The sequence below is a fragment of the Morone saxatilis genome, unplaced genomic scaffold, assembly GCF_004916995.1.
Source record: "Morone saxatilis isolate NCDOM2014 unplaced genomic scaffold, NCSU_SB_2.0 Contig20, whole genome shotgun sequence".
Classification (NCBI taxonomy): domain Eukaryota; kingdom Metazoa; phylum Chordata; class Actinopteri; family Moronidae; genus Morone; species Morone saxatilis.
This window is the reverse complement of record NW_023339763.1, coordinates 14,340,787-14,367,224: the sequence shown is the minus strand read 5'-3', so window position 1 is coordinate 14,367,224 and position 26,438 is coordinate 14,340,787. Positions and strand designations below refer to the sequence as shown.

Below are 26,438 nucleotides of genomic sequence, written 5' to 3'. Positions count from 1 at the left end.
ACACACACACACACTTTATTTTAAAAAGGGGAAGCGAGCAATTCAGGAAGTTGACCTCACACATTAAAGAAGTTGTAAAAAAAAGAAAGAAAGAAAGAAAGAAAGAAAGAAAGAGGGGAAAAATTCACTGCTCTCCCACCCACAAAACTCCTGGTGAACGTATAAAAAAAGTTAATACAAAAGGGCACTGCACTAACTATTAAATAGATATAACGTACAGATGTTATTTCACTGTTAACTTCAATTATTGCTTAAATATCAGATTATGAACCATGTTTTCATATCTTCTTACCTTCTCATCAGTTAGTTGATATATAGTGCATTGTTACACATGTGTTCTATTTTTTTAAATTTAAATGACATCCTGACATGATGCCAGGTACTGTGGCATTATAATATTAGTTTTAACCTATCGAGCAAGAGTTACAACAATAAAACATAAATAGTGGCTTAATTTGTTTGCAGTGATTCTAAATCGTATGTACATATTCGATGCAGATTGTGGCATTTCTTTAAGCACATGTTCACGTTACCATGTCTGTTGTTAGTTCTACCACAGTGAAGCCAAAGGCATCTCTCTCCACTGGGACTTTGTTTCTGATCATTTATAGGTAAAGAGCATCCTCTAGTGGCCAACACCAGAGACGCCTGCAATGAATTACGTCACCACCGAAGCCAATGCTGCTTTAGCACTAAATTACAAGTTGAATGAAAATGGAAGCAATGCTAGAGCGAAGGCAGCATTTCCAAACACATGCTGTGCAAATAAACATGCTGGCACTTGTACACAAACGGTAAAAAAGTGGCAGGATGTTGCACAGGCCGTTCATACCATTCAGTGCTGTCAGGCAGTGCTCAGATAATGATGACCATGTTGCAACAGCCATAAAATATGAGTGTGATCAAGTAGTTCTCTCTCAGCTTGCAGTGTGGCAGATGGACCAGAGTAAACCTGTTATATTAATCTTCCCCAGCAGCATTCCTGGGAGTGATTACTGCCATTGTGCTTCTAAGTAGCATGACTTTGAAAATAAAAGGCTTTTTATTAGTGTTTCATCAACTGGATACAATGCGCTTCCACAAAGATTGTCTTGTTTTGACTTAATACAATTTATTACCAGTTCTGAGGCGTCGCACTAGCGCTTGCAAAGCTGTGATGACCTAAACCAATCCTCTAATGTGGGTTCTTGGATGAAGAGCAAACTTGGAGTCTGAGTTGGCATCTGAGCTGGAGTCCATCTCAATTTAGCACATTCCCTTCACCCTTCCTCCTGGCCAGCAGGGGGGCCAAGAGGCTGGGAGACATCAACTTCGCCACAAAGCCCAATAACACATATGTCCTGCAGAAATGCCTTTGAGCAAGTCCAGAACCTGCACTCTGACCTCCCTGGAGAGTGAGCGTTTGGTGGAAGATAAAACCTTAATTCGTCCTTATATTGACATTTTTCTGTCTCTGTTTCTTCAGGTAGGTGGTCACTGAGAAGGCACAGGATCTTTTAAAGTAATAAAAATCCTCTGAACATTGATGGCCTGCCTATGCCACGTTTTTAGTGGCACAAACAAAACCGAGCCTGCTGCTGATCTGCTGAGTGATAATGCCTGGCCTATTTTCAGTATTTGTAATTATTTACATCTTCATAATTCCATTTTATCAACATGCATTAAACCAGAAATCTAACTTGTGACTAGAAATCCATTTAATTTGTAAATAGCTGTAAAAGACCTTGTGACCTGATTGTCAATTGGCATTGACTTGTAATCACTGTGGCGCATTGGAAAAAAATTGTTATTTGCAAACAGTCGATGTACAGGTTCTGTCAGGTCGTGATCACTATGCTCTCATTTCTTTAGTGTTATATGAGCAGTAAAGCTCATTGCATACAGATCACAAATGGCATAGTCAGGATGATTAGAGAACAAAGTAATGCTTTATTTTACAGCCTGGTATTACACATACAGTACTAATGTAGAAATCTCTAAGAAGAAATGAGTACTTGTCATTGCAAAGTTTGTATTTTAAAGGCTGTAAAATTAAGCTTTAGTAATTAGTATCCTTGCAAACGTAGAGTCATGTAGAGACATTGTGGACAACACTACGTCAAAATTAAACATACTTATCATCAGTGAATTGTAGACATTTTGGGATGTTTTTTTTTTTCCAACAAGAAACGAAACATAAAAAACACATACATTTCGAATGTAGATTTTCCCTCATGGGTAAATTAAATTTATTTTTTAAAATTTGTCAAATGTACATAAATTATATTTAATGCATCAAAACCAAATGAGCAAATCAAAAACCCTCTTTAAAAAAACAGAACCAACATAAGAGAGAACGACATTCTTTGTTGAGATCATTTTAAACAAGTATTGGTCAGGCATTTCATTAACCTGGGAAAGCAAAGTGCTACACACAACAACCACTGAAGACAGTTCACCATACACCTTAATGAGGATTGGACTGAAGCACCTTTTCTTAGCTTAAAGCTAAAATGGAGATTTCACTGTATTTTTAAGTTTTCCTTTTCACAAAAACTCCATTGTGTGTTTATAGTCTACCTTCAACAACCCATAAGCCAAGTTTACCGTTTTCCTAAAGAGAGGCATACTTGCAGCGACATTGTTCTATTTCAAGGTAAAGTACTTATGTGAACTGCTTGACCCAACAGGCTGCTAAGACCTTGGTTTACTATATTTTCCTCTAGGATGGAGCTTTGAGTGCAAATAAAGGCATACATTTCCTTCATGAGAAATAAACATGGAATTCAGCCACATGCTTTCAAATAGTAATCATATATTTAATTGATATACATATATTGCCACCATTGGCACATACGATATTGCACACAGTGATGAAATGTTGCACAGAAAAAATAGATATATTTTTTGTGGGCGAAAACATTCCAAAATTACAAATAATGTGGAATAACGCTGAAAAGGTAAAACTACGTAAAACAAAAAAACAAAACAAGACATGCTTGCTGCTCCCCATTAATTGAGCGACTTACAACTTACACATAACTACCCAAGCCATAGAACGAGCATTTAAAAGGGGGCTTTCCGACAAAAATTTATATCTTTTCAGGCAACTACCGATGTTCCCAATCAGCCCCTGCTCTCCCTGCTAATGCGCTTGGCTAGTGAAGAGCCAACTCTTCTGCATCATCTTGCATCTAGGTGACCACCCCCTTCCATGTTTACATGTAGGCCGATACCTGGATGGCTGGGGAATGGGGCTGGCAATGGAGTTAGGGAAGAAGGAAAGGTAGCAGAAAAAAGTTAAGAATTCTGCTCCAATTTTTTTTCTTAAAGAGTCTGTAAAAAACTCTTTTAGCACCACGAGTCGTGCGCTAGCACACAAGGGGGCTGAGACACAAAAAAAAATGGAAGAAAGAGGAAAAACAGAACAAAAAAGAAGCCAAACTGCGATCCAAAGCACCAGGCCAGCGTGTAAGCATGCGGAGTGTGTAAGGCACCAGGTTGTTTATATGCTGAAGAGGATGCTCCCAATCAGGTATCTTTAGGCTATACCAGAGGCTCCAAAAATAGGTGGTCAAGGACAGTCTAGTTTGCTGGTTTCCAGTCAATCTAAACATGGGAGCAATCATTTAATTCAATGCTGAGGTAAATCTGACATTATCTGATTGTTGCCAGTTTCTCTGGAGTTTACTGACAGAGTTTATAAAACTGCTATCACACATCTATGAGATGCGACTGAACTGGATTAGAACCAGTTGTTTTCCGTGTGGCAGCCCAAATATTTACAATTAGACCAAAACTGAATCTCATCACCCCCAGGTAGATATTTGGGCTTACAAATCTAGAAGTAGAGCTATGAGTATGTATCCAAAGTAGCCCCACTGAACTTCACATCTTCAGATCTTACAGGGATGGGCACATGCAACACACTACTGGAGGTTCACCCACAGGCGAACTGAACCCTCTTCACCCTCGGCTTATATAGGCGTGCTCCTCAGTGACCCTCCTCATAGTGTGATGGTGATATTTTGATTACAGTTCGCAAGGTCACTCCTTTTACAATCACGCTTTGAAACGACTTCCACTACAACTACACCAAGCCTTTGGATGGAAATCACTTGGTACTCAGACTTGAGATTCGTACACTATAGGCAGATAAAGATACATATGGAAGGGTCCTTGAGCCAATATTTTGGGAGACCAACGAAATCTATCTTAGTGCAGATTAACATGCAGCAACAGCACTCCTTGGCACCATTTGGACTTTTTATGACTGAACAAGATCACAATACGTTTTGTTTCAGATGTACTAACCAATAATGCTCTGCTGAATTTTTGCCTCTTTCTTCTTCAGTCCACTAAGCCATTCTGCACAGTATGTGTAGGGTGTTTATCTTGTTAGGTAATCTGCAATTCAGGCCATTTGCTACATGTTGTCACTGCATTTCCTCTATCGAATACACATTTAGTACCTTTAAAATGAACACATTGCATTAACAACGAGACACAAAGGTAGTCTATAATATAACCATCTGCATGGCAACAATTTCAACTGAAACAAAATTACAATATTAATATTTCTTTGAATGCCTCTGGCAAATGTCATCGTGTGGAGACCCATTGACCAGTTCAATATATTTGATTTTTATGCAATGCATATTGCACAACAAATAGAGCACTTATTTCATTTCATGAAAATGCCTATATGTTCCTTTTATACTGCATGACATCTAACCAGTTTTCCGAAGCAGGCCTAGCCCTCATATGATTTATGTGTAAACACATCTCTACTCACAGGTAAAGGTAAATAGGATGGCAAGTACATGTGACAACCTTTTAGAAAGTTTTTTGAATTTTGGTTTAAAAATTAAAATATCTGATTTGTGCTGAAGTCATTAGCTCACATGGAAAGGAAACGCTTTTTCCTCGGAACTCGGCAACAATTCCATTTGAACATTGCAAACACTTCTTTTTTTTTTCTTTTTTTTTTACAATAGCTTTAACTGGTACAAAAGTTTTCTGTTAATAAGGGAAATAAACACTCGGTTCAATATTGTTTGTCAAGTAGGAAACAATGTTCAAATATAATGTTATTACTTTGTTTAGCAGCCTGTTACTGTATTAATGGTGGATAAGTGGGGTAACATCCAGCGATGAGTGACAACATGTCATAACTGTCAGGTTGTGGAGGTTTCTTATATTGTGGGTGATGCTCCCTTGGAGTTAAACCATTACAGTTAAATCTTTAGATTTCTTTCTTTATACAGTAGAGTTTTTAATTATATTTATCTTGTTATTTTCATTACTCTTGCATCTTTTTTTGCTCTCTATATCAATCCTCGTCTCCATCGTCCGCCTGCATCTCCTCTTGTTGCTGCAGCTCGCATGCCCTTTTCTCCCGCTGCTTCTCCTGGATCTTCTTCATCTCCTCGGCATATTTACTGAAAGTATTCCCAAATTTGGACCACACTTTGTAGGGCACCGTGATTGAGTTGCGGTACGTTGGCTTCACCTCGCTTACCCTCATGAACACACCATACTTATTGGATCCGACGTCGAAGAAAAACCGTTTGTTGTCCACAGTCAATGATGACCCTTCGGGCAACTCTGCAGGTTCGTCCTCTACACCGTAATCGTCAATAAGTTTAGCCAAAGCGTCACGAAACTCAATAAGTCCCTGGGCAGGCAGAGCAATCGTCTGGCCTTGCGTGGATCCCAAACCGGGCCCCCGGTTAACGGTCTGTCGAATCCTCAGGAACCGTCCCCTCTGGTTCTCTTTCAGATCCATATAGTATTTCCGATTTTCTCGGACCAAGAACTCGCTTTTGAGTGCTCGCCTGGGCTCGTCTTGTACCAGTCCCGGGTTGCTCGGACCTAGCTGGGCATAATGTTCGATGAAGTCCCCCAAGTAGTCACGGAACTCGACCGCCACGGACATGGAGAGAGTGAGGCGGCTCTTGTTTCCACCGGCCCCGACTTCTGCTATCTTTAAGAAGCGGCCTTTCGCGTTCTGCTTTACGTCCAAATAGAAGCGTTTGTTTTGGATGTCAACCCGCTTCGACGCCAGCTCCTGTGTCTCATGCTGGAGCCCGGAAGCCGAGCCCGCCCCTCCTGTCGCTAGGTGCATGGAACCGAAGCCTGGGCCCGTGGCTGCTCCTCCCTGCTCACTTCCACTGTCTCTGTCCGCCATGATGCTGCCTGCCTGCCTTCTCCCTCTGTCTGCTGCAAAGCCACGGCCAGCTACAGCGAACGCCGGAGCTCTCGCGAGATCTACACAGAGGTATAAAAAAAAAGACGAGGGGGGAGATGTTAATGCAGAGCGAGGACGGCTGTGTTTTCTTCTGCAAGGTGTAATGTCGTCTTACTTCTACTGAAAACGAAACCGATGGGTTTTTACTGAGAAATGCATTCCCAACAGTCTGCTTAAGTTTTGATTCGTCTGTGCAGCCTCTGGAGATGATGCTGCCTGGAAAGACCCTGACTTGCCCTCTGTTTTAAAGTGGGCTGTGAGGAGAAAATACACACTAGCACTGGTTACATTATAAGAGTCTCTGTACACGTTTATTGTAGTGATTATTTAACAGACGATGAATTAGTTGTGGTAATCTTATATTAAAAAAATATGTGGCGTATTTTAAGTGTGTGCGGATACAAAATAGGGGCCAACTCATTGATTTCTTTTGACTCAAGTGAGAAAAAGGCTGTCAGGGAAATCAAGTCTAATTCTTAAACTTTACGTTCTGCGTCGTATTCTATTCATTTGGGAGCCATTACCAAATTAAATAGATTTTTTAACATTCAACGGCACTGTGTTGGTGGCCTAGTAGGTTAATAAAATGACATTAGCAATTAAGAGTAATAACCATGAGGAAATGGTTTATCTGCCCACTACCACCCCTGTATAGCCAATGGCGCATGATCAATAATAACTTCTGATTGAACTAGTCCACCTTAACCTTTATCCACTTTTATAACATACACTGAGATGGCACCGCAGTAGTCTATCATTTATTTAAATGATTTATTTCAAAACTTGATACGCTACTTATAAATTAGCCTACTTGTTTTCCCCAAAATATAATTATAATTTCTTCTCTCACAACTCAAATTCAAATTTTACTTTCCTGGCATGGCAATATAATAGACAGTAGGCCTATAGCCAAAGCATGTCGGAGCAGGGACAGAGAGATCGTTTAACCTCTTATAATGGTTTGAGAAACAATATGTAGGGATGCAGCACAGATCACACGGTGTCAGTTGATGCCATTATACCAAAGTCTGCCTGTACCTGCCTCTATAGGTGGAATAAAATCAGTACAAACAGGCGCTTTCTTTTTTTTAGTATTATTACTCACCATGGAAGTTTTGAAAGAGGACGTGTAAAACCTTCCTGGTTGGTCAGTTTCAGGTCATTTGAGATGCAAAATATTCAGGGAGGAAAAATGCAACAAGAACAACAACAGAGCTCAGTGGGCCCTCAGTGGGCCCTCGGTGGGGCCGTCCGGGCCTCGGACTGTAGCCTGCCACGAGCGCACTCACGAGACACAAATGGAATAATAGCACTATTTTTATTCTTTGGCCTTCGGGGCGACCGTTAAGCCAAGTTGGTTTTGACTACTTAAAGTCCTCTGATTTATGACTCCAGCCCGCACATGAGTCGAGATAGTCACCAGGATATTTTCAGTGTGTGTCTCTCTCTCCAGTCCCCTCAGGTGTCCGGATCCAGCAGGGTGACGGTGCAGCTCACAGTGCCTCTTTATCACAGTGTCGATGACTGTTAAGCTGCCGTCGCAAAACATGAGTGTGCCAGAGCTGCTTCCCACCCTATAGCAGCATATCAGAGTAAGTAGTAGCCTAATCTGTATGGATCTGTGTCAGACAGGCGTGCAGATAATACCTGTAATTTGCTGTGCTCTTATTTTGCACATTTTTAGGTTGGTAGCCCACTGTCACTGTATGAAAAGACCGAATCATGCCCGTGTTGAACTGTAGGCTTACACAGTCAATAGGCTTTTAGGCCTATAACCATTACACCATATTACAGACGATGCGTTCTGATTGTTTGCAACTTTACACACAAATAGTAGAACAAATAAACAAATAGTGTTCTAGTTTTGCATTTACCTATCCAAAAAATAAAAAATAAAAATATAAAATCAACAGATTTCCATGTACCTGTTATTGCAAATATTGTTCCCATGCTGGCGATACTTTCTCCACAGAAATTAATCTTCCTTCTTGTCCACCTGGAAACAAATTTGACTGCACAGACCTTTCTCTTGAAGCGTCTATAGGCAGCATATAGGCCTAGATTTTTATTTTATTAGCTTTAATTCGTTTGTGCCAATTTGGCTATAGCTGAGTCCCCGCACCTTATTCCTGAGCGTTTTAATATTTTTCTCTGACAACTCTGGCAATCATATATGCATAGAAAATGACAAGTGAGGCAGTTGTTTTATTTTGACACTGGCTTGAAGTATGGCGCCAGAGTTTTATATGAGTCATTAAACCTGCAATTTGCTTGCATGTGAAAAACTAACTAACTAGACTATTGGTCTTATAATTCAGCCTGGCCTTTACACGTCGGGGTGGCAATAAATTCAGTTCAAAAGTCGAATTAAAATATTGATTAGCGAATGCAATAACATGTTAATATAAAAGAGTTTCATGTATAATTTCAGTCGGTATTGTGGAACAGCACATCTAAACGACTATCCTTTACACAGATGCTGAATCTCACACATCTCCCTCTCCCTTTTTATATATCTTGAATACTATTTGTGTGCGTAAATGTGCGTAAGAGTTCCATATTGCTGTGCGGTGGATTCCAGCTAACTAACTCCTAAATACAAAGGATGGCTGGCTGCTTTACGCTGTTTAAACTGGACGCTCATTCAGAATTATTTCAGTCAATATTCGTTATGCACTTCAGAAATATTTGTATTAAAAGGGGGAGGATTTATTTTAGCTTCAATGTAATTTGATCCGTGATCAGTTTTTAAACAGGTTTTTAGATCTGATTGTGTATTGCTTGAACATATTATTTTATTTTTCTTCTTAAAAAAGAAAAACAATGCATCAAATGGACAGAATTGTTAAAAGTAAATAAGAAACTATGATACTTTTCAACGTGGATATTTCCTCAGTGTGGGTATCCTAAAGGCTGTCTGAAGGCCTTGGAGTTCAGGAATGGAGTTCAGTAATACCAATAAAGGTATTCTAACCGAGAAAATAAAACTCTTAAAATATGTCTATATTTATAGATGATTTTTTTATTTATAGATAACTCTTGATTGTGTCACACAGTGGAATATTAAGACATATATATTATTTAAAATGTTTTTATATGGTCAAATGTACTTACCTTTTGTATATAAATGCATTAAATATAATGAATATCCTTTTGTAAAAAGTGTTTTGTTTCAATTCATTCAATGCACCACTATCATGATACTAAAGTTCATGAGCATATAAATGTGATATTGAGTCAGAATGCTGCAGAAAGACAGGTGAAGTAATTATTTCTATTTATATTTTCTGCTCGTTATCTAGACCAAAGCAATACAAAATAAATATATAATATTTTTATCGTATTAGAGAGGTAAAATATTCGAATTAATTATTGATAATACAACAACCATTAGACTTAAAACGCTGTAATGAACATGTAAAGAAATAAGTGAGGTTCTTTTATTGAAAACCAGTAGTCCAAAATAATGTTTGGGCCAGAACATAAAACCTCTTTATGAGTTGCTGTGTATGTGAGACGAGGAGAGCATGCCGGCCTAAAGGGGTTAGGCCTATCACTCTTGAGCTAATTTTCTCTCTGCTAACTTTCTTACTTAACCGCGGTCTTCGTTAAGATTGCTTATATAAACTCATAAATATGCTCTGCTCTTATTGCCTCAAAGGTCGCCCGGCCTCCTGATAGGCTCCATAGCAATCCTCACTTATTGTCACACAAAATCCAGTCATGTCTGGAGAAGTAAAACAATTAATAAATTGTTGGTTACCATAATAAGACAAACCAACCTCGACTAAAGCAAAAATGAATTAAAACTAAATAATAAAAAGATGGAAATGTAAATAACTCCTGTATCATTCTGAGTATGATTTAGGCCTATTTATGCAGAAATTGCATGCAGGTTAGCCGCCTGGTTGCTTTATCCTCACCTTTCCTTGCTGTACCATTATTTCATTATGTCAGTCTCGTTAAATTTCATTTGAGTCCAAGCTTTTTAATTCTTTACTTTAATTTCGTTCTGTTAAAGCAAAGCAGCAGCTGCCCTTATCTCTTTTAGTGAAGCGCTCTTTCCTTTATTGTCTCCCCTCAGCCAGTTGGATGTATGTGATAAACACGAGTCTGGATGCATGCAAAATGTGTAAGTAATTCCTATATATCCTATACTGAAACTCAGACGAGGTTTTATTGTTTGACATCCATTTTCTATCTATCCTGCGTAAGATGTACCATCCCTTTCTCTGTCGGGGCCTCAACTGCCCATAAATAAATAAATAAATCCCCATTTAGAAATCCATCCGACATTCTAATGCAAAATCTCACCATGAGCCATGGTACATTTCTGTCTAATTTACAGACGATATGGCTCAGAAAAAAACCTGTCAATTTAATTAATCCATCATCAATCAGTAGACCTACTTGGCCTATTTTTTTCAGACCAATTTTTAATCATGAATATGAATCAGTAAAAAAACAACTCTGTTCGGATGCCGAGGCCACGTCCAACGCAGATTTCAGCCTCAAAACAGGTGTCGTCGCAGTTTAAGAGAAAAGGCAGCCGCTGTGATCACCTCACAAAGTTTTGCCCTACATCCCGACACAGGAATGCTGTGGCGCTGCTCCAAACGCAGCTCCATTATTATTTCAGATCAGACGCGGGGCCGTATACTGCGTGTCATGCTTCTGTAAACTCTGAAAAACGATGACACATGCTTGGCTGCACGTTAGGACACTTAAATGCTGCAGGACACCAACCATCCGAGTGACATGTAAGTAAAAGCGTCATCCCACCAGGCGAGATCCCACAACCTACCTTACACCGCTCAGTCTGCGGGCGGAGGAGCGTCTTAAAGCCTCGACGGCGTGCTGCAGGAGACAAGACAGGGCAACGGACACATGTGAATACGCAGGCCTTTTTTTATGACAGCACAGCTGACTGCTTCTGCTTGCTTCACAAGATGGACAAGAAACGGCGAGTCGTGGCACGGAGAGCGACACACGCACAAGTTCAACGCCGCACGCTTCACCTCTGATGTCAACACGCACTGTGGGAACTCGGTAGACGGGCGCCCCCTCTTGGTCGTATTTGGTGTTGCAGCTGTGCCTTCTAATGGTAACAGGTAGGACAACATTTTTTTTTTGCAACTAAAAATGGAGGGCAGTGTCTAAAGAAACAAGTGAGCTTTGCTTCTGTCATCGCCCTTGTTATGTGTGCAGTTCGGGGTCGACGTTGTGACATGTGTCTCTCTTTTGGTTGAATCTTTGAGGGAATTAGTTTTACACTCAGGCATACGCGGATGTGCGTCTATTGTGTGTGTTTGTGTTAAGAGTGTTGTTTTAGAAGCACTCTTACAGGGAAGAGGACTTCAGTTCACACAGTTATTAAAGATTGGCCCTTACATCAGCACCATGGGGCTAATTTATAGGCCCTGTAAAGTTTCAGGACCACGGAGAGCAGCCACGTCTGCGTCAGGTCTTCCGGACATGTGCTTACGTGAAAACATAAGTAAATGTGGAGATATATGTGTATTTTATAAATGCACAACACTAATTAGTTTGTTCTGAGACTCATGGGCTCATCGTTTTAGCATAATTCAATACATACATGTGCATTGCTCTAAACTTATCCTATGTCTCTGATAGCGTTATTATTTCATTCCACAGTGGGAATATTTTATTGGACAGATATTCAGATTTGGTGTCCTGCTTTTTCCCAAGTTAGTACCTTTGCTGTTTGATTTACAGCAGCATTTACAGCAAGTATGTGTCAAATTGCTCATAAATACACTGCGGTCAGCAGATGTCGCTCTTTGTAAATACTGTCAGTACAACATCCTGTATCCGCATTCTTTTTGGCATTTAAGGCTAAACCAAACCAAACCAAACAAAACCAAACCATCACAGTCATAACTCCATCTAAACATTGCGAGTGGTGATAACCACACGTGTTAATATCCCTGTTTTAATTTGTGTCCAGTTAGGTTTAGTCATTTGTCAAAGTGTCCTCTCAGAGCTACGTTATCATGTGAACATATTCAATTATAACTGTAAAGACACAGCGAGGCACACTTTCACTGAATTCTCTCCTTCTCAAGTGGTTATAAATAGTTTCCCTCTGCTTTGGACCCGATATTGCTGCTGTTTTAGCTGTATGGATTTAATGCGGTGCTTCAACATCAGTTTTTTTAGAGGCAGAGCAGCGAATGTGACCTGAATGCAGGGCATGACTTAATGGGATGAGACGCAAAACTCATTCAAAACAGTCTCTTGAAGAAATCTGAAATGCTTTCGCAGCCTTAGTCATCGCAGCCATATGGTTTTTCTAGGCCCACCGGACTATATGCGGCTGCATTTTTTAATGTGAATCTATTTCTTTTCTTTTTTTTTTTTTTTGGAGTGATGCCTTGGCTACAGTAAGATGCGATTTTGAGGAGGGACAGTCATGGATTTAGGATTTCGTTGGTTTCATTATAACGTGAGATCACCGCTGATAAAACACCATGGAGTGATTGACATACAGTAACTGGGTTTTGGGAGTGAGGAGATCGACCCTTTGGTCCATCGGTTGCCTGTATCTCAGTGCTCCAATCCTGCGTTTTTGTTGACGGAGCCCCTTGGCAATCGGCATTATTTTCTCTCCGTCTGTGGCTAGTGGGGGAGGCGGAGAGAGAGCCGCGGTGGAAGGCGCCGTATTAGCGTTATAGCTGCCGACCAGAAATATTCTTTTATTTTTTGGAATGAAACGTGGCTTATGTTTTGCGGCCGGACTACCAAACTTGTGGTTCACTGCAGCATTTTGCGTCTTTTTTCCCTCCGCTGCAGATGATACGGAAAACCATCATAGCGGTACCCCACCACTGCAATTTTTGGGCAAAGATAAGAGTGGCGTCGTCTTGCAGTTAAGGCTACTATGGCAGCATAGGGGGCATCTTCTGGAGGGGAGAATCCGCCAATTTCCTTGCTTAGCCTATCTACGATGCCTTATTATTAGCAGAAAGCAGTGACTGGATTTGAAACCCAGCATCATCCCGCGGTTTCCCCCGTTTCAAAGCTGCTGTTTACCCATTGAAAATCACTCGAAAAAGCAGCGGATCCCGATGGCATGGACACTTATGCAAGGTCTGCCGCGCTGCCGTGCTACTGGAGCCTACTTGCTGTCTCTTCATTCAACCCAGCTCCATCGCCATCGCCCCGCAGCCGAGAGAGCCCTGCCGCAACGCGACCAGCGACCACCGAGCCAAAGCAGGCGGCATGAGGCTTGATTCAGTACATTTATCCATGCTGGTCATCGGGGTCTCATTCGCCTGCTACTCCCCGAGTTTGAATTCCCTGCAGGACCAGGCTTACAAATCCGCCGTGGTGATCGAGGGCAAGGTGCAGTCTACGCCTGTGAACGTCTCCGCGGAGCCGTACCGTGTGAATGTCAAAGTGCTGGATGTTTGGCCCCTAAACAGCGGGGGTCTGGAGCGAGAACAGCTCGTCACCGTAGGGGAATTTGGATCTGAGGCTCCGTGCACCAAAGTGAAGAAGAACCACAAGTACATTTTTTTCATGGACCCCACTGACGAGCCCTTGGTTTTCAAGGCATCGTTTGCGCCTCTGGACACGAGTGCAAAGAACCTAAAAAAGGATGTTGGGAAGATCTTGTGTGAGGACTGCGGTAAGTTAATGTATTGTGGATTACCGGTCAAGTCCAACCCGGAAGAATGAACGGTCTGTTAACAGCCCGCTGGCTTAGGGGGCTTTTGGTAACAGGCACTCTGGTGAATTGTGGTTATTATGGCCACGGCATGGTTTGGAGTCAGTGGGTACCAGATAGGTGCCTAAGGGGCGTCTATGCAGCAATTTTCGACAACTCTCGCAGGCTCCCATAGCCCACATGATCAATCAAACTCTCTTTCTCTCTCCCATTCTCTTTCCCCCTGAACTGCATCAGACATGCGCCTCGCACTGTTGCTTATGAGGAATTGCAGTTGGTGTGTATCGAACTATCTGCATCCTGCAAACCCGCATTATACTTTAAAGCTTTTAGGCGCATTCTAGCTCATCTTTCACTGTTCTAGGCTTCACATATAGATTTGTGTTTTTTTAGAAATTGTCACGGCTTTCTTCTGTGAACACCGAGCACATGCATTTGATGGACCCGGTACAATTTCAGGACCAGGGACAGCGGCCTGTATCACCGCTATCACGTGTGGAAAATCAGGCTGCCCTAAGCAAATTGGTTCCTGGGCTATATTTAGGCTCACGCCCTGCTTTAATGCTTTAATACCCCGTACTTTGGCATAGGCTGGCGTAGTCCAAGTCCTGTATACACACATACATCTTCTAGTGCAGGCAGAGGGCTAGTAGTGGGTGTTGTAGTCCTTACCTGGAATCTATGGGGTTGTTGTTGTTGTTGAAACTATCAAATTATCAACTTAACCACTCAACACTTGAGGGTTTTAGTTAAGAGTCATGCCCGAATTGTTCAGGACTGGACTTTGGTCAGTAGATGTCGCCCTTAGGGAATCATTTTAAAATCACACCAGTCACATTTTATGTGTAACAAGTCGTTATTTATTTTTTTAGTATATCCATTGTCACGGATGATATTCAGGTGTATTTATATTGTTATATATGCTCGCCCCCCTCCTCTCCCTCCCACGTGGCTTATTGTAAGATTTCACAAATGAGAATCAAGGCTGATCATTTTGTCCAGGCTATGGAAGTTGAAGAAAGTGATCAGGAGCAATGCTGAATATGGCTTCACACATTCATGTACATGTGTAGGAGGATGCAGAGACACACATTTTCTCTTTTAAAATTGTGCATTGTTTAGTGACAGTATTCATGGGGCTAAGAGCTGCTTGTCTTTCTTGCTCTCCACCGTGAGTAAAACTAGTCTCTGCTCCTTTAATTATAAAGTAGTGTCAGTGTCTGTAACTGGATCTCAAACACCTCGCAGTGCTTGTCACAGAGCCACTCCTTTACTTGTGTCTACAACTAATGTCCAACGCTGGCCAGCCTGCAACACAAAGCCAAAACGTGAGGCAGCTTGTCTTCCATACTTTGAATGTTTTGAGCCAGTACGAGCACATGTCACACATATAATAAGATATAATATTTTACTATTGTATGGTACACACATTTGTACTTCCACTCAAGTGTTGTGGCCTAGAACATGATGTGTGCCCTGTACCGCCGCCTTCTCAAATCCTCTTAGCTTGTACTCATGAGACACGAATGCTCCCCTCTCTTTTTGATTTTGCCACACTCACTCTGGCTTTTAAACTCATCATCCCATTAGAGAGGTAACACAAAATGGACCTTATTACCTCCTGAGTTCCTTGAACAGCCCAGACATCCCCCGTCAATTCTTCTGCCACTTAGCAAAGCTCGCCAGTGACGCGATCAAACTGGCACGGCCACCTCACTTTGTTACCTCAGAGAGTTGCCACACCCGCTTCCTGGGCCTCTGTAGATCTCTTTTATTTAGTTCAAAGTACCCAACAACATAGCTGATGTTGCTCGGGTGGGGCTTTGTAATTGAGGGACTTTAGTACACAGTGTAATTGATCTCATCACTGTTTATTTTCTGACCCTGCCTCCTCCCCAATCATGCCACTTTCAACATAGAGACAAACAGTTAGTCCCTTGACATTCTCTTGCACCTTTGAGCTCCCTCCTTTATTCAGCAGGGACTCAGGATCAACAATAACTGCTTCCTTCCCTCATATTAAGTTCCCTAACACCGTATCAGTGCATCTGTATTATGGGCCATTGTGTCTTGGCCTTGAACCTTGAACTGCTGCATAAGCAGCTTTGTCTGGGCCCAGACATTGATTCCAGGCCCACTTAGCACACATCTCAAACTTGCCTTGAATCCCTCTCGCGCACAAGCTCCCAAGTGTGTGCACCAGGGGACTGAACGTACATACTGTACAGCTCTTAAAGTTGTTGTCTTCTGGTTCCTAAGGGCTGGCTGAAAAACAGGCTACCTACAGCACTTAACCACCTGTACCCCTTCCTCAGGATCCAGTCAGCTGGGAGCTCTGGGTTTCCTGCCAAAGAAGAAAAGAAAACACCAAGACATACTGTTCTTCTGATATAGATTACAACAAACATGTGCAAACACAGGCTCTTTTTAAGCTATCAAATCTGTCTCTCATACTGGCTGCCAATGTCTCCAGCAGATCATGTTGTACCTGACTGATACTGCAACATTGTCTCTGGCATTATTGTACTGTAAAGAAAAGAAAGGGTGTATTCCAAACTGTAAAGTCTAGTACTGTATCTTAGCATAAACACATGACAGCAAGTATTTCAAGTCCAGTGCTGCTTTGTGACAAGTCACTGATGACAAAACACCATCTCCTGTAAGATGAAGTTTGCCTTAAGGAACATTTAATCCAGACACATGTTACACAGAGTAAGGCAATTCACAGTGGACCATGCAGTATAACTGCAGCCACCTCAAATGACATTATGAGGCCCTATGACCTATTCCTCTGTGCACACTTTTGTATTTACTCCCCTTTCTACCTTATTGGTATAGAAGTAGTGAACCAGGAATTCGACATCTCTTTATACACGTTTTCGTCCACTTGTCATAAATTAAATCTAATCCATTCAGACACTGAGTCCTTTTCTATGACAGAAGACAATGTTTGCATATTGTTCATTATCTTCTCTTACCAAACTGTCAATCGTGTGCTGTGTTATATACCATGCACTGCTTTTTTTGAGGGTATGAGATGAGACGACAGAAAAGATAATGACATCTACCTTAATGAGAGTGGATATGTTTTCAGGACTAGAACTAGAACTGTAATTTCAAGTATGTCCCATCTGCCTTTAAGCCGTTACTATTAGCATAACAATAGTGTTTTTGTCCTTCATGGCTCAGTCTAAATCAAAAGTCTGTATAATGAAACAAATGCGGTATGCGAGGCCCGTGGCGTTTTATCTATCCATAGACCCCATGGAGGTTGCATTTTGTGTGTGCATGTGTGTGGGTGTATACAGACTTGTGGGAGCATTGTATCAGTAAAAAAAAAAAAGACAGTACAAATCAGTACAACACTTACGCACAAAAAAAAGTCATCTGAATGGAGAAGTAACACATCGCCCAAAAAACGCCTTCATACTTGTAATTACCAAACGTGCAAATCAGTCTCACTCTTGTGAGTATTTATTTATTGCTCATTAAGCCTTGTATTTTTCTCTGACGTAAATGAATGTAACAATGTTCTTGTGAATGCACACTCTATCACTGATCTGTCACTGTGAAGTCCCACTGTATGCAGGTCGCAGCTGCTGCATTGAGGTGGTAGACAGGCAGAATTCTGCCCCGAGCTATGCATCTTTCTGTGAATTGAGAGTTCCTTAGAAGAGCTAGACATAGAACATGAATGACAGCTGCTGATGGCTAATGGGTTCTGCTCTTAGCCCATAGGTTTATCTGGTGGCGTTATGAATCCACAACCACCTACAGGTTGGTCATTATAACCCTAATAGCAAAGTACATTCAAGGGCAACGTAGCAAGCAGTTGATTGTGACAAAGGTGCTCATTTACTTTATTTAATGCCCAGATTATTGTTGTACAGGATGTGTGTTTGTTTAGATAAGTATGATTGAAGTGTTTTCAACTGTCAGTGCTGTAGTGTCTCTCGCCCAGGGCAGAGGTAGATGCTAATGAGATTGACCAGCTGGATTTGTTTCAACTGAGGTTATAGTGTATGTTTATGGGGACTGTTTTTCATGTTCACCGGGTCATTTACGCGGACAGCTGAATCTCCGCTATGCTACTCTATGCTAACAACATATCTTGATGTATATTTATAAGATGTATGAAAAAAGGGCATGGCCATTTCCAGTAATTGGCCCCTCATTTTTCTCTCCTATTAGGCACTTTCTCACAATCACTCAGTTTTGTACTCCACATTTCTAAAGACATAATTTTACAAGCTATCATTATGGCAGGGTGAGCACATTGGATCGCTGACTTTTGTGTGTACAAAAGTCACACTTCTGCAGTGACAGACCAGTTTTCATGGTAGAGTTGAGGTTTGCTGATTCAGGTCATGGTTGATACCTGTTTGCAGAGCACAGCTGTTACAAAACAGAGTGGTATGCTTGGAGCCTTTCAGTCACTGGACTTTAATACCACCTAAAAATATAAAGTCAGGGGGATTTCATCAGGTGTTGTTTGTGATGGCTGCTACAACCTATGTAAAAAACCCAGCCGATACCGATTCTGATACCAGGATTTTGCGCATCTGCAACACATGTTACCGATTATTATTTTTTAACAAGCGTATACTACTAAGCCTGTATTATTGCTATCATTGTTGTATGGCCTGGCTCAGGGCAAACCTTCTGTCAAAGTCACAGTCAAAGTATGGCGGGTCATCACTTTGCTATCCTAGCCGGGGGGAAAAAAGACGAAGAAAACACTGCTGGGAAGTAGCAGGGCCCTGTTAAGAGCTTATAGGGTGTCTGTTGGTTCATTTAATCTGTAAAGGACTGTGCAGCTCTTAGGAATGATGCATGTTTGTTGAGGCTAGATGACGAATACAGTAGTGTGGAATTTAAATGCCTGTTCTGCTCCAACTTTGGTCTTCTCAGCATTTACTTTGAAGCCCTTTACATTCAGCAGTTCTTTAAAATTGCATCAGCCCAGGCTTCATACACATTATCCATTTAAAAATTCTGACTTTTTCTGAATCATATTTTTTTAACTGGACTTTTGATAGTATGGTTTAATTGCTGTAGAGTGTGATTTTTCCTACTTTTCTGTAAGTAAAGTAGTACATAAAGTGCAGAAGGTATACAGACCCATTGTGTAGTTTATAGTTAATACAGCCTTCCAATAATCAGGGTAAAGACATGGTCTGTATAGTTAAGAGGATCTAGTCTACTGTACAGCTAAGATAGTTAGTTAAGCTGTCCTTCACTGTAATAACACACTAACCTGTTGGCCAAAAGGTTTCACTGGCATTGCCCAACATTAAGATACTTGAAGGCTTCCATGCAAAAATACCACTGATAGCTTTATTACTGAAATATTTGCTTGAAAAATACTATTTTGTTAGTGTAGCATAGCCACTTTAGTAACATTATATTCAGCTACAGTAAGTGAGAAGTTCTTGTTTTGGTAGTTACTTTTTTGGGGAATGGTACAAGCTATAGGCTACCTCACAACAACAGACTAACAATACCAATATGAGACAGATTATTTATATAAAACATGATACAGTCATTGTCAGTAGAGACCTCTGGCCTAGGCTAACCTGTGTTTCTTCATTGTAGGCTAATTTAACATTGTGCTAGCTAATATAAAAGCTAGCATACCAAAGCTATATCCCTCAACAGTAAATAGAGTAAGTTTCAATGTACATATATAAATCAGGTTATCAATTATATGAATACAATATCAATAATTTAGAAAGAGCTTTAGAAAAGTTAATGCTAGAACATTTCTCAATTTTTTTTACTTTTTTTGTGACAAAACATCCTCAAGAATCTAAAGCATCCCCAGTCGCCTTTGACACAGCACTTTTAAATGTGTTAGCAAACAGTTGCCTTATACATCCAGATAACATGGAGCAACATTAGCATCCTGAGTTGTATTTCTGGCCACCTTATGAATGTACATCCAATAATCATTCTTCTTGTATTTCTCTACCAACTGCTGCTGTAATCAAGTTATCCTTATGACAGCTAATGTAAAATAATCCCACGTAGCCAGACCTCTGTTTTATTATGTTCACAGGTTTAAAGATTTGATAGCACCATTATTTAAAAAAGGGTTTACAGAAAGCGGGTAGTAATTCTACTAGTTCTAGTTGTAGTTCGACATTAATAAAATGAGACGAGAGAGAACTAGTTTGTGCACACACAAAGAACTAACTTACTTGCCAACTTACTGACGATAAAATCCCAGCATTTCATAAGACTCACTAGCAACCCACATATTCGTTACAGAAGACCTTTCTTAGCATATACTGTTTGACTCAACATACAAAGCAAGCAAAGATGTAGTTGAGGAAACAATGGTTGCTCTGATGTTCCAATAAATTACGCCAGCATGTGCAATATTAGGGGATATGCTCACCTAAATGGAATGTAGCCGTTATTAAGGTTATTAGATACACAAAATGTCGGCCTTGAGAGAACTCTAAGCAGCTTGTCTGGTATTTCACAGTAGCAGACGTCTGACGAATATATCTAGAATGTGACAACGTCACAGATGAGATCATGAGCATGCAAGGGTGTAAATGTTAAAAAAATATATAAATTAACAGTTCATCAGTGGCTTTTTGGATGTGGAATTTGCACTGAATTGTGATTATATTTGTTTGTATTTCTTTCATTCTCATATGAACATAAGTTACATTGCTCCAGAGTTCATATTTAGCTGGTGAAATCCCAACAGCAGGAATTGGAATTGGAGATTTTCATGATTAATCTCCTAAAAGACTTACAAAAGTGCAAAAGCAGACAAAGTTGTGTTTTGATAGACTACACTAAGCAAAACCTTGGATTATACTGTACATACTCTTATCACAACAAAAAGATTCACTTCTGACGAGAAAGAACTTCTTTTGATGGGCTACATTGCTGTTTGTTTGTGAAAGCTCAGAACATGACACAAAACTAAGTTGTTTTTACTTGCTAATTCTGCTCTAATGTGCTGCACCGAAGGACTAAAGTACTACCAACCATTATGATTGGTTTAACATGAGTTTAGTTCTACATGAATGGTTTAACCACTCTACTGTGACAGATATTTTCCGCAGTTTTGAATGTCTGTTTAACATGCCCTTTGATTTCACACACACCAAAGCAATGCTTTGGATGATTATAAATTTCCATGCTGTAATACAGAATTATGTCTGGGCTCATGAAGAATAATGGGCTTACTCTAAGTTCAGCTGGATAAGAACTATGAAAACAAGTCTGCAGTGCCATGCTTGTAATTTTATATCCAATTAATCATATGATCCACATAACTGTAAACTGCTTTAGTGAGATTTTCAAAGAATTTAAAATATTTGTAAGATGCTGAGGCTGACAAAATTGCAAGCAAGGTGGTAAAAAAGGGGGAGTGAGGCCTATAGTTAAAACCTGAAAATAATTTATAAATTAATTATAATAATATTTATTGTATCTAGATCAGGTTAGTAATAGACATTTGGAGGTATGAGTATGCATATGCATTTAGCATAATCAAGATTTGGTTCATCTGCAGTTCACTGTCATTCACATAATGAGAAACCTGACAGACAAGTCAAAGATTGGTTTCTTATATACAACTCTTACCTTGTTTTTAAAATCATTGGTACATGGATCAGCAGTACAGGCAGTACAGTACTGCTGCAACACTGCAGCTTGCAAACAGCTGGCTGAAATCAGCCATCAGACAGAGGAGCAGGATTGGGTCGGCTGCTGGTGGTGTGAATGCAGATTAGTCTTACAGTTAGTACATAATGTCACAACCAATAATCTCCATTAATCTCTGGCTCGAATTCATAAAATGGGATGAAAGCTGCTTTTAGAACAGCAAAACTATTTAGACCACCTATTTTCTGTGAGGACACCCATATTTATGTCTATTATTTATGTACGGATTTGGTGGTAGAATTGTATTTGCCTTGTGCTATCAGTATTGAGCAATTAGATCAGCATTTGATATTTGTGTGTGATCCCAAAGCTACAGTACACTGCAAGGTCTGAATGAAGAATATACCTCAAAGTAATAAATAGTAGGCCTTTAATTGGGGAGCAGTCAGTGGCTTCTGACCTTGATATGATTATAAGAGCACTTTGATGAAGGCAGGGGTCATGTAAACATCTTAAAGTAATTATATTACCCTGCTACTAAGACCTGTTTTATTTGTGAAGTTAATATTGTGATGTTTACCTTCATTATTGGATGGTTGCGTGCACATTTTATTACTGCTATGAATAAGCGTTTCCATCAAAGATGTAGCAAGTTGCAACATTTGCTAAGTAACTTAAAGTGTATATGATACTTCTAGAATATCTAGGGCATCAAACTTAATTTACATCAAGCATTTATTCTTTAAATCATCAGATAAACTACAGCGACCTGAGCAGGAAACTATCGCAGTGTCACTTGCGTTGAAATAACAATGTAATGGTAGATTCTTAACACTTTACATAGTTCAGCTATTTAAACTGTGTCCCTCTGTATCACTGTTGGCTGCTGTTACTGCCCAGCAGCAAGCAGCTGTTTGTTCAGTAACAACTCAACTTATACTAACTATAACTGTAATCTGAGATGGAAAATAATAACTTACAGTAAATGTCCTACTAAACAGAACAACAGTATAACAAAAAACATTGTATTATTTTAACTTTAGCCTCTGTGGTCACAGTTTAAACCCTGCCTCTCTCCCTTTCCAACAATTCAACCCACTGAAGAATGTTGCCTTCACCACAATGAGGCAGTATATGATCAGGATCAGGAAGCAGGAGAAACACCGAAAAGTTGAAAGGGATGAGTCCGTTGGGAATGTCACAGCAGTTGTTACACTCCCTGCCCCTGCGGCTGGAGCTGTGTCAAAAACACTCAAAAGCCCACAGTCACTGCACAGTCCGGGAGATATGCACCCGATAACAACTGTGAAAGTCACTGCCATTTGGATTTTACTTTGTTCACAAAAGGAAGCCATCTTTCTAGTGTCAGACCTATGCTGTTACTACTGCAGCCAGCTATAAGCAGATGTGTTCTTTTGACTAAACTAACTGTAATGGTGTCCCTCGGGGAGCAGAAATCATGTAGTGTTGGACCAAGGTCAGAAAGATACCCAGTAATAACTCAGAGCAGTTGTGTCAATAAAAACATCCACAGCTACCCCCCAGTGCTGGATATTCCCAAAAAACAAAGAATCAGTAATGTTTGAATACAATAGTATTACATAAAAGTATTACCTTAAAAACACGGCGTCCTGAATACAGTTTTCTTTCTTTTTTTAATCACAATTAGCAATAAACAACATAAGTCACATGCCAACATTAAAATATCACCATAGACAAATCCAAATATTTCATTGAATCTACAATATAGTTAAAAACACAACAACTCGAGACACAACCTTGCTTTATAATATGACCTATTAATATTTCCCACCCGATACACTGTTTAATGTGTTTATATTGGCCTGCTCTTCACGACTTGCATCCTGCTGCTTTGTGAAGGCAGTTTAAGTTTACCCTGCCTTTTGAATCATTCAGTAATTTGCAGCTATCTTGGGCTGCAATACTCTTCCTTCACAGGCTGCAGCCGGTGCATGTAATTAAATATTGAAAACGTTTTTTTCTGTGCACAGCATGAAAGGTTGTCGACAAAATTAACCCTTTAAAGTCACAAATAGTATCAGCAATAAACAGAAAAAGAGGGGCCAGAGTAAAAAAATAAAATCACATAAAGAATAGGCAAATATTAAATCTAAACATACACTTTGTACATATGTAGGTTTACAGAAAAAATGTCTCTCTGTTTTGTACTGTATTTTAGCATGAAAAAGGCCACACCATGGATTTGTCATTTTGCAACCAGAAAACAGCAACATAACAGAAAACAAATCAATCATTCAGCACCATTAATAAAACATCATTCCTCTGTTTTTGCATGGAGTCTAGATGTCTTATACTCAGAAAATATTGTAGTTTTATGCTCTAAATTCGTGCTACATATATGTAGCCAACAGATTAACTAAATGCTATTAATTGGTTTCAGGGCTATTAACCTCATTTCATATGCATTTGCCTTTGTTTACATCTAACGACAGCTCCATTATTAACCCTGTTTAGTCTGTTAATCCAGCTCTGGATCAATGCATGTAAATGGCATAACTCTGGAAAACCTGGGTAAGCTCATTTTTCAATGATCTGAAATATGATTAAGCCGCTTGGCTCCCTTTAATATTAAACTAGTTACTGTGGCATGTAATATCTTTTTCTACCCACTTCTGGTGCTTGTTGTCTCTGCAAACTCATACTGACACAGGGTTAGATTCACAGTTGATGGATACTCTTTATGAACAGTATAATTGGCTGTAACACCAGGCTTGTTGTCAGGAGTGTCATGATCACACAAATTACTGTTGAGATCAACATTGTTTTGTCATGTTGTAGAAGTAACCTACTATTGCTCAGTCCAAAGAGGGAGGGTGAAGCTGGCGGGCACACATTTCCATGTTCTTTTGCCTGTAGATCTTTCTAGCTGTGGGTGTAGCACCAGAGAAAACACATTCCATAATATTCCATGAACTGGTTTATAGATGACAGCAGGAAACCTTTGTCGCAGGGTATCAAAGGTAAATGGCTCAAGGTTTTCAATGTCATCCTTAGCTTCAGGTTATATATAGTATGTCACAAACAAAAAAAATTGCATTGTCTTGTCTTGCCGGTGTCAGTCAACTTGAGCAATGTCGGAATTTTTGTCAATACAGGTGAAACACAATGTCCTGCTTGTAACCATGGAAAAACAGCATGAAAGCAATGTTTATCACTTTTCCTAGGAGATTATGAATTAATGATGTTGTTCCAAAAAACAAGGTAACATGTTTTAGCTGGAAGGTGAAAGCAAAATGTCTAATCAGTTGTAAAAATATGTCAACAAGGGTGCCAAAGTTGCTGGCAGAATTAGTACAGCTAATTATTACTAGGCAGGCAGTATTGAACTGCACTGTAGTGTATTCTACATGTCCATATTTGTCCACATTACTACAAGTGTTTAGAATATGCAGCTTGGGAAATTGATTTATTATAGCAGTTTGTGCATGAAATCTGCCTGTCAGTTATTCATTGGTAGCTCTGGGTGCTTCTTCATCGCAGCGTCTCCTCACCGAGGTGTCAGGTAGATTCACAGGAAGCAGCATGACACTGAAGGACAGTGCAGGAGATAACCTTTCACTGCAGACTCACTCTGTGGCATTCATTTACTATAGGCCCCAACTCACTGCTCCATCATGCACCAGTTTCTAGTTCTACCCTGGTCTTATCTGTAGAGATAGGCTCAAGCCTGTTATGTCATGATTTTATGGCAGGAACAACAGTTGTTTGGACGTTTTTTAGGTCATGGTAATAAAGTTTGTTGTTGCAACACAGGAAACTGAGCATTGTCCGGGACTGGCATGTAAAACTCAAAGTAGTACCTTTACAACCTTTTTACACATACATAAAGTAAACTAGTCTCTTTCGATTCTATTTGTCTGCATCAAGTTTTGCCTCAGAGAGTTTTGTATGGAATGTGAGCAATATAAGTACATTTTTCCCCCGGTCTGTGTAGATGCTTGCCAGTGCCTGGGTGTGTTATTCTTTGGGTAATTGTCTGAATTTCTGTAAAGTGCATTTGCTATAATTTTGTGTCGGCAAGCATATGCATGTTTTCCTGCGTCAGTTGTGAGATGGCTACTTTCAGAAGCTTGTCTGCATTTGTGCAGTGATTCAAGCATGATTTGTGCCATTTGGTCCTGAAATAATGTCATAAATTGAAGTGCTTGTTCGTCCAAAAGTGTAATATAACTGTCAGTTATAAATGTCCAGAGAAAGCTGACAGTGTCCATGACAGGAACTTCAACAAAACGATAGGGAACAAAAGGACCATGGGAAGGGCAACTGTGTTTGTGTGCAGCGTGCTGAAGTGTTGAAAAGAGGGGCTGCCGGCACTCCCGCTGGGCGCCTCCCGGTGTGTTTAAGGGACGTGTCCGGCCATGTTCACCCCACACACACAGTACATATCCTGAGAGAAGGTTTGTTTCCTCAGGTATGTTGTAGGTGTGGATTGATGTGTGTCTTAACATGAAAAGACTTTAAACAGAATGGAATGGCTTCTTAGCAGTGTTTGGAAGTGGACCAAGACAAAATCATGTTTCCCTCAACAGTAAAGGGGTCTGCGACTATGAGAGGTTTGTTTCAGCAGAGTTAGAGAAAACACGCATTCATAGTGAGAGATGAATTGCCTAATCCTGTGGTCCGTGATTGAGTGTTACCATCCCGAATGCAACACAGAGGAGTAACTGATAAAAGATTATGACACTGCTGACTCACAGAAGAATTACTTGTAAACAACTTGACACACTCATTCCTGAATATTTACAGTACGTACATAGATATTTAAACATTTTGATTCACCATCATTCCACTGTAAGATGGTGAGATACTTGACACACACACACACACCCCCAGTGACTCTTGTTTCCG

General features: G+C 40.2%; 2 protein-coding genes across 4 annotated transcripts in view; one reads left to right on the top strand and one right to left on the bottom strand.

Annotated features, from left to right (window-relative positions):
- Positions 1 to 2,198: 2,198 nt before the first annotated feature.
- On the bottom strand, positions 2,199 to 11,201 carry puraa (purine-rich element binding protein Aa). The gene is made up of 2 exons (XM_035667282.1): positions 11,034 to 11,201; positions 2,199 to 6,249 (listed from the first exon to the last, which is right to left on the bottom strand). Exon 2 carries the CDS (start codon positions 6,167 to 6,169, stop codon positions 5,312 to 5,314), a length of 858 nt encoding a protein of 285 aa, XP_035523175.1. The 5' UTR covers positions 6,170 to 6,249; positions 11,034 to 11,201; the 3' UTR covers positions 2,199 to 5,311.
- Positions 11,202 to 13,296: 2,095 nt separating this feature from the next.
- The window catches only part of LOC118332123 (pro-neuregulin-2, membrane-bound isoform-like), a 70,498-nt gene continuing 57,356 nt past the window's right edge, over positions 13,297 to 26,438 (top strand). Inside the window, exon 1 of one of the 3 annotated variants that reach the window (XM_035667280.1) lies at positions 13,297 to 13,880. In XM_035667280.1, the coding sequence (XP_035523173.1) occupies positions 13,472 to 13,880 (409 nt within the window). In that variant the 5' untranslated portion in view covers positions 13,297 to 13,471. The remainder of the gene's footprint in view (positions 13,881 to 26,438) is intronic. The other 2 variants (XM_035667281.1, XM_035667278.1) reach the window with 2 other exon arrangements.

Coding starts and splice junctions, on each gene's coding strand:
- puraa (XM_035667282.1), bottom strand. CDS start 6,169: ATGGCGGACAGAGACAGTGGAAGTGAGCAGGGAGGAGCAGCCACGGGC.